General features: G+C 50.1%; 1 protein-coding gene across 1 annotated transcript in view; it reads right to left on the minus strand.

The window, feature by feature from the left end:
• Positions 1 to 14,565, minus strand: part of LOC102467684 (plexin-A4) — a gene marked incomplete at its 5' end in the record, with an annotated part of 128,583 nt that overhangs the window by 88,128 nt on the left and 25,890 nt on the right. The window contains one exon of the mRNA XM_006158849.2: positions 6,847 to 7,047. Within this exon, the coding sequence (XP_006158911.1) occupies positions 6,847 to 7,047 (201 nt within the window). The remainder of the gene's footprint in view (positions 1 to 6,846; positions 7,048 to 14,565) is intronic.

Raw genomic sequence — 14,565 nt, forward strand, 5'->3', positions numbered from 1 at the left:
ATTTAGGACTGCTCAGAGATTTAGAAAATGAAACAATCCTTTCTTCCACACAATCCTTCTTGCAGACCTGGCTCCCAGGTCTCCAAAGCTGGGGTGTAAGTGCCTTCTTGCTGTTTTTTCTCTAACCTTTGGTTGGGGTTTACATTATGAACCTGGGTTCAAGTTGTGAATTGACTTGCTGTGTAACCTGGAGATTGTCACTTTCCCTCTCTGGGCCTTGGTGAGGGTCTCTGTACCAGGATCAAATAGACACTGCTCAACTTTATTCCTGCATGATGGAATCTTGTTTTCTGTAACTGGAGGGAGAGGCATCCCCCTGATTATGACCTTGAAAGTTTCTGAAGGAAGTCATGCAGCATCCTGGCCCAGAGCGGTGAAGCTACTGGATCCACTGCCCCTGCAAAAAGAGGATCCTGGGAGAGGCAGAGCTGAGCCCTCCTGACCTTGCGATTCCAGTGGTTCCTGGTAGGTACCAAGAATTCCTCCTGGATTCTATCATTTGGAGAGTACCCTTCTTGTGACTGCAATTCCTCGGACTTGAAATGCTAGGGCAGCAAACTCACTAGGAAGTTTAAACATTATAGAAGCAAAGATACCGTGTGACTTTAGAAACTGTGACCTGAAGGCCTCCAGGACTGGCCCACGGTGAGCGAGAGACCAGCCAGCATGCGGCAGGAGTCTGCCCTAACTTCTGGGACATGTAGGAGATGGGCCGGGATTATAATGGTCAGGTGTCTCCTCAGTGGTGAGAACCCCAGGTGCAGGCTTCCAGCCTCAGTGTCAGCAGTTTGCACCTGGCTCTGGGATTTCCAGGTCCACCTGAAGCAGAGCTGGAAGTGCCAAGCCCCATGTACTGGAGAGATCAGCCACTAGACTTGGGGCCCCAAGGGCTGGAAGCAGAATGGACCATCATGTTCTGGGGCATCAGGCTTCCAGATGGGAACTTTTCCCATGAGGAGCTTTGGGACCTGCTGGTTTCTTCAATCCCAAGAATGCAGTGTGAGACAGGCAGACACACCCACACTGGAGCCCAGCATGCCCTTCCGCACTTACAGGTGCAGATGGGGTACCTCGTGGGGACACTGCAGAGGAGGTGGCTCTGCCTGCTGGGGCCACCAAGCTCCTGTTTATACCCTTGTTCCCAGGAGGCTCGATTTTGCTCCCATGTTTGGGAATTCCCTGTGGCCACCCAGGACTCATTGGGTCAGGCAGCTCTTGGCGTAGGAACTGCTGAGGACAGTTCAACACCATCTACCTCCAGTTCTGCCAGTTAAAGGCATGGCAGTGCATCCCAACCAGCTTCCTAGGAACTTTAAAAGTTAGTCCCCAGGGTGTGAAGGATGCTGATCAAAGGTTTGTATGACTAACTCATGCTGTTACCCGGGCCGTGACAGGAGTTAGATAACAGCATGAGTAGGTCGTGTGGCATTAGCCTAAGTACAGGAGCCACCAGGCTCAGTCTTGTAACATTTGCATCCCTTTCTCGGAGGACTTGGGGTGCACCATCTGAGGCTACACCGTGTCCTCTTTCCTGAGACCTTGGACCTGGAGCAGCTTCCCTGAGGAAATGAAGCTGTTTCCCCCATGATCTGAAGTCCCTGCCTGCTTTCTGCTGAGTCAAATGTGGGGACCAGGCCTTTTCTTTCCACAAGGTTCATCTCGGTTTGGGGAGAATTACTTAAGCTAAACCTTTGGGGCTGGTCTGCTAGTTTTCAGGATTTACGAGGAAATGCGAGGTGTCCAACGTCCCCTTTGCTTGTGGATTTAATCTGGAGCCTGGCAGACATCTGAAACATAGCCTGGTCACGTGGGGAGGAGAGGGATATGCATGTGGGGCGCTGTGGGGACTCTGGCTCTCACAGGTTGTGAGATCGGTGATCAGTTCAGTCCCTGTAATGCTGAACAAGCACTTGGGTCTCTCTGGCTCTGCTTATCCCCAGATTGCTTCTGACGGGAAGGATGGGTGTCCGTGAAGCCCTTTGTTTGGGCTTCTCCTGGTCCTACATTCCATCCCCAATACAGTCACTGCATTTACGTTCCCAGTAGCAGCTGGAAAAATGGATGAACGGCAGGGTGACACAGGAGGGGACCTGAAATCCAGGTCAGCCCTGCCACTCATGGATTGTAAAAGCCCGGGCAGGTCGCTGATCTTCTGGAACAGAGGGACCTTACCCCAAAGAGAATGGAGCTTCAGCTTCTGGGCCTGCGCTTGCTTGCGTGGCCCCTCTGATGGCCTGACTGTATCTCTAGTTTTATCCTTATTATATTTCATTTCTAAAAAAATTTTTTGCAGAGGGCATGTGTGCTCACCAGAGAATGATGAAGAGAGAGAAGGAGAGGGAGAAAACGCCCCCACTAGCATGTGGTCACTTCACACTCCCTTCTCCTCCATTTCTCATCTTGCTGGAGTCTTGGCCACGCACGCACATGCACCCAGTGTGTTTTTCAAGCTGTCGGTGCTGAGATTTGAACCATATGGTTGGACATGTGGGATCTGGCTCCCATAACCAACAGGCCATGGGACTGACCCGTATATTTCATTCCCCAGATTGTTTACGTCTCAGCCCACAAACCTAAATCTGCCCTGCGTCTGGGCCTCTCTTTCTCTTTTGCATAGTGAGGAAGTACTTAAAGGTTTCTTATAGCTTGAGACTGTTATGAGTCTCCAAGTCTAATGTTTGTCTCTGAGCATCTGGGTACATGGAAGTGAGCCCAGACTAAAAATGAGAGTGTAGGGTAGTATTGGTAGGCAACAAGAGGGGACAGGGAACACGGTGGGCAGGAGCGGTGACACCGAGTTAGGGTACACTGTGTGGCACCTCGGACCCAGGTGGACAGCAGTTGGCAGCCTGGGGCAGAGTACGGGCTTAATGTGGATTTTCTCACCCCCTCCCACCCCCGGCTCAGTTTGTGCCGATGTAACCCCCCGCCAGCTCCCTCCATGTGACATTTCCTTTGCTAATGCTAGGTCTGTCTCAGAAACCTCCTTTGCAGAAGGGACACAGTCTCTGTGTAGGTTTGAAAGCAGTAGCGGGCTTTGCAGGCCTTTCCTTAAGTGAGATTCTCAGGTCAGGCCGAGTGGGAAGCCTACGGCTTACAGAGCTGCTTTCTAGAAAGTAGGTAAGCATGAGCACTGCAGGAGCCCACACCCACAAAAGCATCTGGCCACACACAGGGCTCAGCAGCCCCACAGCTGGTCCAGCAGCCCCTCTTCTCATCATGACACAGCTACAAGTAGTACCCGACACCTGGGTGGGGGCCTCAGCATCCAGCTTGCTGCTGGAACAGGTATTAAGGGTTGGGATGGACAAACCGGGTTGAGTCAGCAAGTGGCCAGGAGGTCAAACAGTGTAGTGGGTGCTGTGGAAAACCCTGCTGAGCTGGCCTGGTTTAGCTCTAGCAAGAGAACCATGATGGGGTGGGGTGGGGCAGGGTGGGGACTCACGGAGGTGTTCTGGCACTGCACGCTGGAGCTGTTGAAGCGCAGAGCAGGCACCCTCTGCTCGCTGCCCTGGATGCTAAGGATGCACTCATAGCCGCGCTGCCCAGACTGGGGCTGCGGGAGGTTCTTGGCCTTCAGAGTGATGGGCTTGACCACTTCCACAGGTACCAGGATCTTGTCCACTCGCAACAGCTGGGGGCAGTCCTGGGGACAGAGAACACAGTCATGGGAGCAACCTGGCAGCCCAAGGTTGCAACCTCTGCAGACATCACCTGGTCCACCCTCCTACAGACACACCGCAGACAGCCTCCAAGGCTCTTTTGCTGAGCCAGCATGGTGGGAGAGGGAAGAGGGCTGAGGCATCCTGGGTCCAGCATCACCATCTAGAGGCAAGCAAAATGTGGTATATCCATACAATATTATTCAGCCATAAAAAGCAAAGAAGTGGGAACCAGCAGTTAGCGTAATGGCTATGTCGCTGGACTCCCACGTAGTCGACCGCGGTTCGAATCCTGGACCCGGTGGCTTAAAACTCACGCCGGGCATGTGTGCGTGCCCAAGATCCTGAGAGGAGAATGGAGGAGAAGTCCAGGACTGGCCCACGGTGAGCGAGAGACCAGCCAGCATGCGGCAGGAGTCTGCCCTAACTTCTGGGACATGTAGGAGATGGGCCGGGATTATAATGGTCAGGTGTCTCCTCAGTGGTGAGAACCCCAGGTGCAGGCTTCCAGCCTCAGTGTCAGCAGTTTGCACCTGGCTCTGGGATTTCCAGGTCCACCTGAAGCAGAGCTGGAAGTGCCAAGCCCCATGTACTGGAGAGATCAGCCACTAGACTTGGGGCCCCAAGGGCTGGAAGCAGAATGGACCATCATGTTCTGGGGCATCAGGCTTCCAGATGGGAACTTTTCCCATGAGGAGCTTTGGGACCTGCTGGTTTCTTCAATCCCAAGAATGCAGTGTGAGACAGGCAGACACACCCACACTGGAGCCCAGCATGCCCTTCCGCACTTACAGGTGCAGATGGGGTACCTCGTGGGGACACTGCAGAGGAGGTGGCTCTGCCTGCTGGGGCCACCAAGCTCCTGTTTATACCCTTGTTCCCAGGAGGCTCGATTTTGCTCCCATGTTTGGGAATTCCCTGTGGCCACCCAGGACTCATTGGGTCAGGCAGCTCTTGGCGTAGGAACTGCTGAGGACAGTTCAACACCATCTACCTCCAGTTCTGCCAGTTAAAGGCATGGCAGTGCATCCCAACCAGCTTCCTAGGAACTTTAAAAGTTAGTCCCCAGGGTGTGAAGGATGCTGATCAAAGGTTTGTATGACTAACTCATGCTGTTACCCGGGCCGTGACAGGAGTTAGATAACAGCATGAGTAGGTCGTGTGGCATTAGCCTAAGTACAGGAGCCACCAGGCTCAGTCTTGTAACATTTGCATCCCTTTCTCGGAGGACTTGGGGTGCACCATCTGAGGCTACACCGTGTCCTCTTTCCTGAGACCTTGGACCTGGAGCAGCTTCCCTGAGGAAATGAAGCTGTTTCCCCCATGATCTGAAGTCCCTGCCTGCTTTCTGCTGAGTCAAATGTGGGGACCAGGCCTTTTCTTTCCACAAGGTTCATCTCGGTTTGGGGAGAATTACTTAAGCTAAACCTTTGGGGCTGGTCTGCTAGTTTTCAGGATTTACGAGGAAATGCGAGGTGTCCAACGTCCCCTTTGCTTGTGGATTTAATCTGGAGCCTGGCAGACATCTGAAACATAGCCTGGTCACGTGGGGAGGAGAGGGATATGCATGTGGGGCGCTGTGGGGACTCTGGCTCTCACAGGTTGTGAGATCGGTGATCAGTTCAGTCCCTGTAATGCTGAACAAGCACTTGGGTCTCTCTGGCTCTGCTTATCCCCAGATTGCTTCTGACGGGAAGGATGGGTGTCCGTGAAGCCCTTTGTTTGGGCTTCTCCTGGTCCTACATTCCATCCCCAATACAGTCACTGCATTTACGTTCCCAGTAGCAGCTGGAAAAATGGATGAACGGCAGGGTGACACAGGAGGGGACCTGAAATCCAGGTCAGCCCTGCCACTCATGGATTGTAAAAGCCCGGGCAGGTCGCTGATCTTCTGGAACAGAGGGACCTTACCCCAAAGAGAATGGAGCTTCAGCTTCTGGGCCTGCGCTTGCTTGCGTGGCCCCTCTGATGGCCTGACTGTATCTCTAGTTTTATCCTTATTATATTTCATTTCTAAAAAAATTTTTTGCAGAGCGCATGTGTGCTCACCAGAGAATGATGAAGAGAGAGAAGGAGAGGGAGAAAACGCCCCCACTAGCATGTGGTCACTTCACACTCCCTTCTCCTCCATTTCTCATCTTGCTGGAGTCTTGGCCACGCACGCACATGCACCCAGTGTGTTTTTCAAGCTGTCGGTGCTGAGATTTGAACCATATGGTTGGACATGTGGGATCTGGCTCCCATAACCAACAGGCCATGGGACTGACCCGTATATTTCATTCCCCAGATTGTTTACGTCTCAGCCCACAAACCTAAATCTGCCCTGCGTCTGGGCCTCTCTTTCTCTTTTGCATAGTGAGGAAGTACTTAAAGGTTTCTTATAGCTTGAGACTGTTATGAGTCTCCAAGTCTAATGTTTGTCTCTGAGCATCTGGGTACATGGAAGTGAGCCCAGACTAAAAATGAGAGTGTAGGGTAGTATTGGTAGGCAACAAGAGGGGACAGGGAACACGGTGGGCAGGAGCGGTGACACCGAGTTAGGGTACACTGTGTGGCACCTCGGACCCAGGTGGACAGCAGTTGGCAGCCTGGGGCAGAGTACGGGCTTAATGTGGATTTTCTCACCCCCTCCCACCCCCGGCTCAGTTTGTGCCGATGTAACCCCCCGCCAGCTCCCTCCATGTGACATTTCCTTTGCTAATGCTAGGTCTGTCTCAGAAACCTCCTTTGCAGAAGGGACACAGTCTCTGTGTAGGTTTGAAAGCAGTAGCGGGCTTTGCAGGCCTTTCCTTAAGTGAGATTCTCAGGTCAGGCCGAGTGGGAAGCCTACGGCTTACAGAGCTGCTTTCTAGAAAGTAGGTAAGCATGAGCACTGCAGGAGCCCACACCCACAAAAGCATCTGGCCACACACAGGGCTCAGCAGCCCCACAGCTGGTCCAGCAGCCCCTCTTCTCATCATGACACAGCTACAAGTAGTACCCGACACCTGGGTGGGGGCCTCAGCATCCAGCTTGCTGCTGGAACAGGTATTAAGGGTTGGGATGGACAAACCGGGTTGAGTCAGCAAGTGGCCAGGAGGTCAAACAGTGTAGTGGGTGCTGTGGAAAACCCTGCTGAGCTGGCCTGGTTTAGCTCTAGCAAGAGAACCATGATGGGGTGGGGTGGGGCAGGGTGGGGACTCACGGAGGTGTTCTGGCACTGCACGCTGGAGCTGTTGAAGCGCAGAGCAGGCACCCTCTGCTCGCTGCCCTGGATGCTAAGGATGCACTCATAGCCGCGCTGCCCAGACTGGGGCTGCGGGAGGTTCTTGGCCTTCAGAGTGATGGGCTTGACCACTTCCACAGGTACCAGGATCTTGTCCACTCGCAACAGCTGGGGGCAGTCCTGGGGACAGAGAACACAGTCATGGGAGCAACCTGGCAGCCCAAGGTTGCAACCTCTGCAGACATCACCTGGTCCACCCTCCTACAGACACACCGCAGACAGCCTCCAAGGCTCTTTTGCTGAGCCAGCATGGTGGGAGAGGGAAGAGGGCTGAGGCATCCTGGGTCCAGCATCACCATCTAGAGGCAAGCAAAATGTGGTATATCCATACAATATTATTCAGCCATAAAAAGCAAAGAAGTGGGAACCAGCAGTTAGCGTAATGGCTATGTCGCTGGACTCCCACGTAGTCGACCGCGGTTCGAATCCTGGACCCGGTGGCTTAAAACTCACGCCGGGCATGTGTGCGTGCCCAAGATCCTGAGAGGAGAATGGAGGAGAAGGGATTGCGGCGTGACCATCCCCCCTGGGGGGTGATTTCTCGCTTTCTGTCTCTATGTCTCTTTCTGTCTGTCTGGCGAGAGCACGCGCCCTATAGCAAAACCTCTCCAGGAAAAAAAAAAAAAAGCAAAGAAGTTATGACCCGATACAACATGGATGAATCTTGGGGATATTACGCAAAGTGTGGCAAGCCAGATCCAAAAGGACGAATACTGTTTGATTGCACTTATGTGAGGAACCCAGAGTAGTCAAACTCATAGAGTCAAGACAGGAGAATGGTGGTTGTCAGGGGCTGGGGAGAAGGGAAACGAGGAGTTGTTCAATGGGTACAGCCTCAGTTGGGGATGGTGGTGATGGTTACACTACAATGAAGGTTCTTGATACCAATGAGCTGGACCCTTGACCTGGTTTAGATGGAAGATTTTATGACCTGCATCATATCGTGGTTTAAAACTAACAAAGAACAGTGCAGGGAAGCAGCCAGCAGGAGAATGGGGCCTTGGCCTTAACCTTACAGTGGCTCCAAAGCATGTGGATCTCTGGGGCCACTTAGGTACCCACGTGGGGAGAGTCTTAGTGGCCCTATCCTGCATCCCTACCCCAAGATGGGAAGATAGGACACACAAAGGAGAGAAGGGATTCTGTGAAAAGGGGAAGTCGGATCTGGAGTAGGAGGTGAGCTATGCTGACAAACAGAGAAGGGCAGATTTCTGGGAAGTGGGGATTTGTGAGTGGGGAGCCCAAGCCAGTGTTCTGGTTCCAGCTGGCTCTGCCTGTGCCCTGGGCAGCTTTTCCTCCCCCAAACCATGAACATGCCCAATCTTTCCTCCAGCCATATCACAGGAGAGAGCTGGGTTTGTGGTCACACTGCAGTGAGAGCCAAGAGCCCCTGGTACCTCTCATCTTCTGCATCAAACTGTCTCCACCCATGAACTATGTGGTGCTCTGAGGGTACTTGGAATCTGACAGTCCTCTGACCAACCTCATGGACTGCTTCTACTTTGCGAAGGAGAAACTGAGGCAAGGAGAAGAACACTAATGACTCAGTGTTAGTAGACGAATGGGCAGGTGAAGAACTCAGATGCCAACCTGCCTGAGTTTCCATGGTTCCTCTTCTGAGTGAAGAAGCAAGTCCCCACAGGTGGGCAGGTTAGTTGGTCAACAAGGATCAGTGAACTCAGCTGCTCAGAAACCTCCTGAGCTGGGCTGGAACCCTGCCTGGGGCTGGGCAGTTCTCTCCAGGATAGGGGAAGGCAAAAAGCTGTCCCTCTTGTGCCCTGTGAGATTCTTTCTGAAGCTTGTGATGAGTCCTCTAATGAGTCCTGATTACCAGTGGTCCCATGAAGACCTAGTTTGCATATAAAAAGGTTGGTGGCTTTGAGAGTAAGTTCATTAATAATAATTGGAGAGGCCCAGGGCTGGGCTGGACACATTTTTCCTCCAGTGGCGCTGCTGATTGACCCCAGTGTCCCTGCTAATTGAAATGTAAAATGGCAATTTTTCCCTAGGCAACAGGCATGTTGGGACCATTTCCACCATCCTGCCCCTTCCTCCCACCCCATTGTCCTGGATTCTGACCTGCCTCATGCTAAGTTTCCCGATATCAAATCACCTGGATCTGATACTCATGGGAAATTTTAGACAAACATCCGTATTTCTCCAGGACTCAAGCCTGAGGTCTTGTTTCATGGCCCAGGGGCCCAAGCCACCCAGATCTTTGTCCTCATTTTTGAGGTTCCTCAACTCGACAGAGTCTGTCTGGTGAATCACGTAACCACAGTGCATGCCTGTCCTCCTCTCATTAGTGTCTGAGTCTTGAAAAATGCTCTTATCATGGCTTGGCTTAACTATAAATGGGGATTAAAATTCCTCCTCCGAAGAGCATTTTGGGGGATTCCATGAATTAACATGTACAAAGGATCTGGCACAGAGCAAGCGACATTCAACAAATGTTTGTTCGTTCCTCATTTTCCCTCCCAGATCAGGCTGTATCTTTGTCCCTCATCTGCTCCCTTTTCCCTTCTCATTTCCAAAAGACCATCTCTGTGCTTCAGCCTCTGTGAACTTTTCCATGTGTATCCCATCAGCTCCCACTCTCCAGCTTCCTGGGCTTATTCAACTTCCTGGCTTCACATCTTATGTTGAACCTAGTAATTTCAACAGCACCAAGTGCCCCAAGCACGAAGGGGAAAGCCCACTGCTCCCCTGTTGGCAGTCCCTTCTTCTGGAAGGTGACACCTGGAAGCTGTGTGCTCCATGTGCTCTGAGACAGGAGATCCAGCCGCCAACTACATGGCCTTGGGCATGTCTCTCAACATGCTGGGTCTCTTCATCCATAAAATACAGTTTGACTTTCATGGTCTCCAGATATTGTAACATGAAAAGAAGCACACATCTGGCCTTTATCTCTGGTTCCTGGCACTACAGGATATTTTCTGAGTGACTGGAATGAGAGGGACTTTTTGTTTTGTTTTGCTTTCATAATAGGCCCTGGGGACTGGATGGTGACACAGCAGTAAAATATGATGCTGTGCAAAGCTGACCCACATGGGAACGTTCTGGGGTCACATCTGGAGACCTCCCTGAGTATTCCAAGCATGCATGTGCCCATAATCAGGGGCTGGCTGAGGCTGGGGGTGGATCCTGGCATGAAGACCCTATTGTGGGTGTTCTCTCTAGTTCCTAGAATAAACAAACAAATGCAATTTAAAAAATAATAAGCTCATTTAGACAATACCTGAGTTTATGCTAATGAAGGGGCCCTTAGAGGATAGGGTTTGTTGCCAGAGAACCAACCATGTGATTAGAGGACTGGCACTTTCTGTTCTTCCCCCACCTCTGGGGAAGGGCTAGATATTGAGCTCAGTTAACCAATGGCAGTGATATAATCTGCCACACCTATGTAAAGGAGCCCCCATAAAACCTTAAATGAAGAGGTTCAGAGACCTTCCAGGTAACAGAGGAAGGTGCTGGGAGGGTGCTGCACCAGGAGAGGGCATGGGCGCTCTGTGCCCTTCCCCACACTTTGCTCCATGTACTGCTTCATCGGCTACATCTGTGCCCTTTGCGATATCCTTATACTAAACCAGTACATGTAAGGAAGTGTTTTTTTCTGAGTGTTGTGACCCATTACAACAAACTGTTAAACCTGGGGAAGGGGTTATGGGAACCCTGACTCACAACTGGTTGGTGACAGAAGAGCAGTGACTACCTCAGACTTACGGTTGGTGTCTGAAGTGGGGGCAATCTCATGGAACTGTGTCCTTTAGCTTGTGGGATCTGATGCTAACTCCAAGGAGACAGTGTCAGTGTTGGATTCAGATGCAGGCTACTCAACTATGATAGTATCTGTAGGGAATTAGAGAATTGCTTGGTGTGGAAAAGAATACCAGGGTTTTGGTGTCAGAAGTGTGAAATATCGAGAACGGTTTGTTTTCTTTTAGTCTCGGTTCCATTATTACTCTAATAAATATGTTGGAATACATTATTACATAATAATTTTGAAGCTCAGTTTTTCTCATTTCTTAAAGGAGATAATAACACTTGCCCAACTAGCTCAAAGTGGGCACATTCAAAACACCAACCCACTAAATGAACACTGGAGAGGGTAGGAGGGTAAGTGACTTTTTTGAGGAGGTAACGTCTTAGAAGTAGATATTTACCTACTAGTAGAAAAGCTTTTTTTAATATTTGAATGACTGGACCCAATGCCATAACACAGCGGATAAGCAGTGGGCATTGAGAGCCAGATCCCACATGGCCAAGCATCATTTAAATCCTAACCCTGGTGGCTTGAAAAACACACCAGGCCCGTATGTGTGCCCAAAATCTTGATGGGAAGTACTCTCTCTCATGAGTGCATGTATCCACTGGTAATTAAAAAGAGGAAAGCATTGAAAAATATTGTAATAATTGGCATGTTGCAACCTGCTTTGATGGTACGATTGGGTACTAGCTCTGATAGAAAGTGTGTGTTACTGATATAATTCTAGTTAACACAGCTAACTTGGTACATGGGGCTTCAACACAGCACGTATTTCACCATCTCCACCACCTGACACATAGGCGTTGTATTGTTTGATAGCACAACACACATGATCGCCCCCATGTTTCAGATAAAGAAACAAAGGGTACCAGTCACCTCCCTCAGTACCTACAACGATGATGAGTACAGTTTTTTCACCCAATCTTCTCATGACTTACCCGCATATGACTACCTAGCCTCCATACAGAGCTCCTTAAGCACACATAGCCCTTCCCTTTTCAAGGAGCATATTTCTCTGAACTATTATTTGAAAGGGCCAGCTCTTAGAAAATGGAAAACACCTGTATTTAACAAGATTACTGGAAGACACACTAAGAACCAGCCTCCCTTGGAGGCTGTTTTGCCTGTGGCTACATTCTGCATTTGTAAGAATGGACTGAGGCTGCGGAGAGACAGTGGCTTGAGGCACAAGCAAACCTTTGATGACTTGACATTCAGGAAGCGGCTCCAGCAAGCTCCAGGTCGACCGTCCAGCCCCATGCACATTTGGTCTCCACTTAAATGTACGTAAAATAAAGACAGCACTGCTAATTACAAGGAGCAGGACCACAAAGCCTAAGTATGGAAGCATAAAAGATGCCTCTCCAGCCACCGTGTCCAGCATGTGCATGGCTGCCTTATATATAGGTTTCATTGCACATTTAAATAATTGAACAAGGACACAAAGAACGCTATCTAGCTGTGAGAGAAAGGGGTGCCCTGGGGCTGGTGCGGCCTGGGGAAGGTGGAGGTCGGGCTTTGGATTTATAGCCCCCGTATGTTTATAAGATGAGGACTCTAATTCTCCTAGTTGATCCAGCAAGACTGGGGAAATACAAAGCTCTAGGGGACCGCAGGACCTGGGGACAGCTAAGGAATACTGATTTGCAAGCCACCTCTCCTTCCCTCATGTCACCTCAGCCCCCTTCAGTTCCAAAGACAAACCAGCTGGAGCCCCAACCAACCCCAAATTTATGCTCACCTTCTCAGACCCATGGTGCCCAATACAAAAATGTAACGCACCATATATTTTCTTGCTGTTCCTCAAGTTTATAATGTCATTAGTGTGATCTACGATGGGCTGGTTTATGGAGAGAGCAAAGTAATAATACAGAAAGGAAATACTCATAACCCAAGGGGGGAGGGGCAGACGAGATTGATGGAAAGTGCCGTTGTCTGGAGAAATGGCAGCCCAGTAATTGAATACCTGGGGTGGGGGCGGGGGTGGCGCATGGGTTGGAAGCAAGTTCTTCAGCTGAGCTGGGCTTTATTTTCTGCCAGGAGGATGAAAAGGATGACAGAGGTGGTTTGGTTTCCTGGGTTGGATCCCAGCTATGGCTCCCCTGCAGGAAGGGAAGTGGAATTGCTGACGAGGCAGCGAGAGTGTGTGTGTGTGTGTGTGTGTGTGTGTGTGTGTGTGTGTGCGTGTGTGTTGGGGGTGGGATGAGGGCATGAACGCCTTTGGTCTGTCCCATATCAGGGCATGGGGCTTATTTATTTAGGCACCAGGGCAAGAGCATCAGGGGCTAGCACCTTCCCTGCCTTTTCAGCAACTCAGTCCTGGACCCTCAGGGTGCCAGATTTCATGATACTGGTCCTGTCTCCAGATCTTTTCTCAGGGGTGGTAGGAAATGTTTGGAGAACCTTTCAAGCAAAGCATTGTAAATCAAATAGAATTCATTTATCCACCTTTGATCTTACAACTGCGCTCTGGAGTAAGCACTCTGGCTGGGATCGCTGAGAAACTCCCCTTTGAGCCTTTACACCTGTGGGCCAGATGTGGTTTACCTTCCTACCAATGCCCAGCCAGTCTGGGGCCTGGAGAATATATCTTCAGCAGTAGCTCACTTTGCTTTTCAGTTTAGATAGGGAAAAAAAAAAGACAAAATAGTCTACTGAGGCTGATTTCTTGCCAGTGGATTTGCTTCTCCATGGAAGTTTGCCTTTGTTCCCCATAATCACATTTATTACATCTCTGGGTCTGATGGGAAGGCTCCAATCAGCTTGCAGGGGAGTTGGAGATTCTAAAGCCACTTGAAGACTTATGGCTTCTCCAGCTGGGTAGAGGTGTGGGCAAGGTTCTGCAATGACTGCCCTGGGGAAAGGCCATGCTGGCAGCAAGCAAGAAGCCTCTGGCCATAGAGGGAAGGCAGGATGAGAGCAGGAAGATGCTGTCATCCAGTGTCCTTTCTCTTGCCTCCTGTCTCCCTCTCCTATTTGGTACCCAAGCTCTGGCAGCTGATTGACCCAAGGTTGTTACCACAATGCCATCATTAGCTGAAACAAAATCATTCCTTGTAACTGGAATATAGTTACTACAAACGACATATGTTACTGGGCATTCTATTTCTAATCATTGTAACCATGCTGGAATACTTGCCACTCATATAATAACAACAATGATAGACCAGGACTCTGTTCCATACCAATAACTTTACCTGAACACACTCTTTGTTCAGTGGGGGGAAAAAAGGAGGTAATTCGACATCGCTGGTGACAGTCAACAAAGCCAGTGTTGAAACGGGAAGGTACATAGATGAAAGCATTCCTGGGGATGCAAGATGGTGCTGGGTGGATGAAAAGCCACCTGGCAGCCTCACTCTTGGGTAACAAAAAGACTCTGTCTGCATCACCACACTCAAAAGGTAAAAGAAAATAAAAGCCCAAGGACTTTCAGAAGACTCTCTGGGGCCTGAGTCTCACTTTCATTCCAGGAGGAAGTCTTGGCTCAGATGGCCAGGGGAGCAGCAGGTCATAATGTTAAGTCAATGTCACCCCATTAGGTGAAACTGGAAGACCGAGGCCTTGACTTGACACTCCCCCTGTTACAACACTTCTTGAACACAAGTTTCTCTTAAGTGTTTTCCTGCTTATTTCTAATTACAGTCTTAGAAACTTCAAGATCATGTAGACCAATGACCCCATTTTATGAATTTCTAAACAGAGTTACAGGTTTCTTACACACTTTGGGACTTCCCACAGTGTCTTGTATATGGGAAATGCTTAGGGAATGAACAATGAATAGGTACATCCTAACACAACTTTGGAGTGTCATGTTTTAAATAAACTCCTTCCCTTAAATAGAGAAAGGACATTTGTGTCTGGGACTTCCC

The sequence above is a fragment of the Tupaia chinensis genome, unplaced genomic scaffold (genome assembly GCF_000334495.1).
Source record: "Tupaia chinensis unplaced genomic scaffold, TupChi_1.0 Scaffold000610_1, whole genome shotgun sequence".
In the NCBI taxonomy this organism is placed as follows: Eukaryota; Metazoa; Chordata; class Mammalia; order Scandentia; family Tupaiidae; genus Tupaia; species Tupaia belangeri.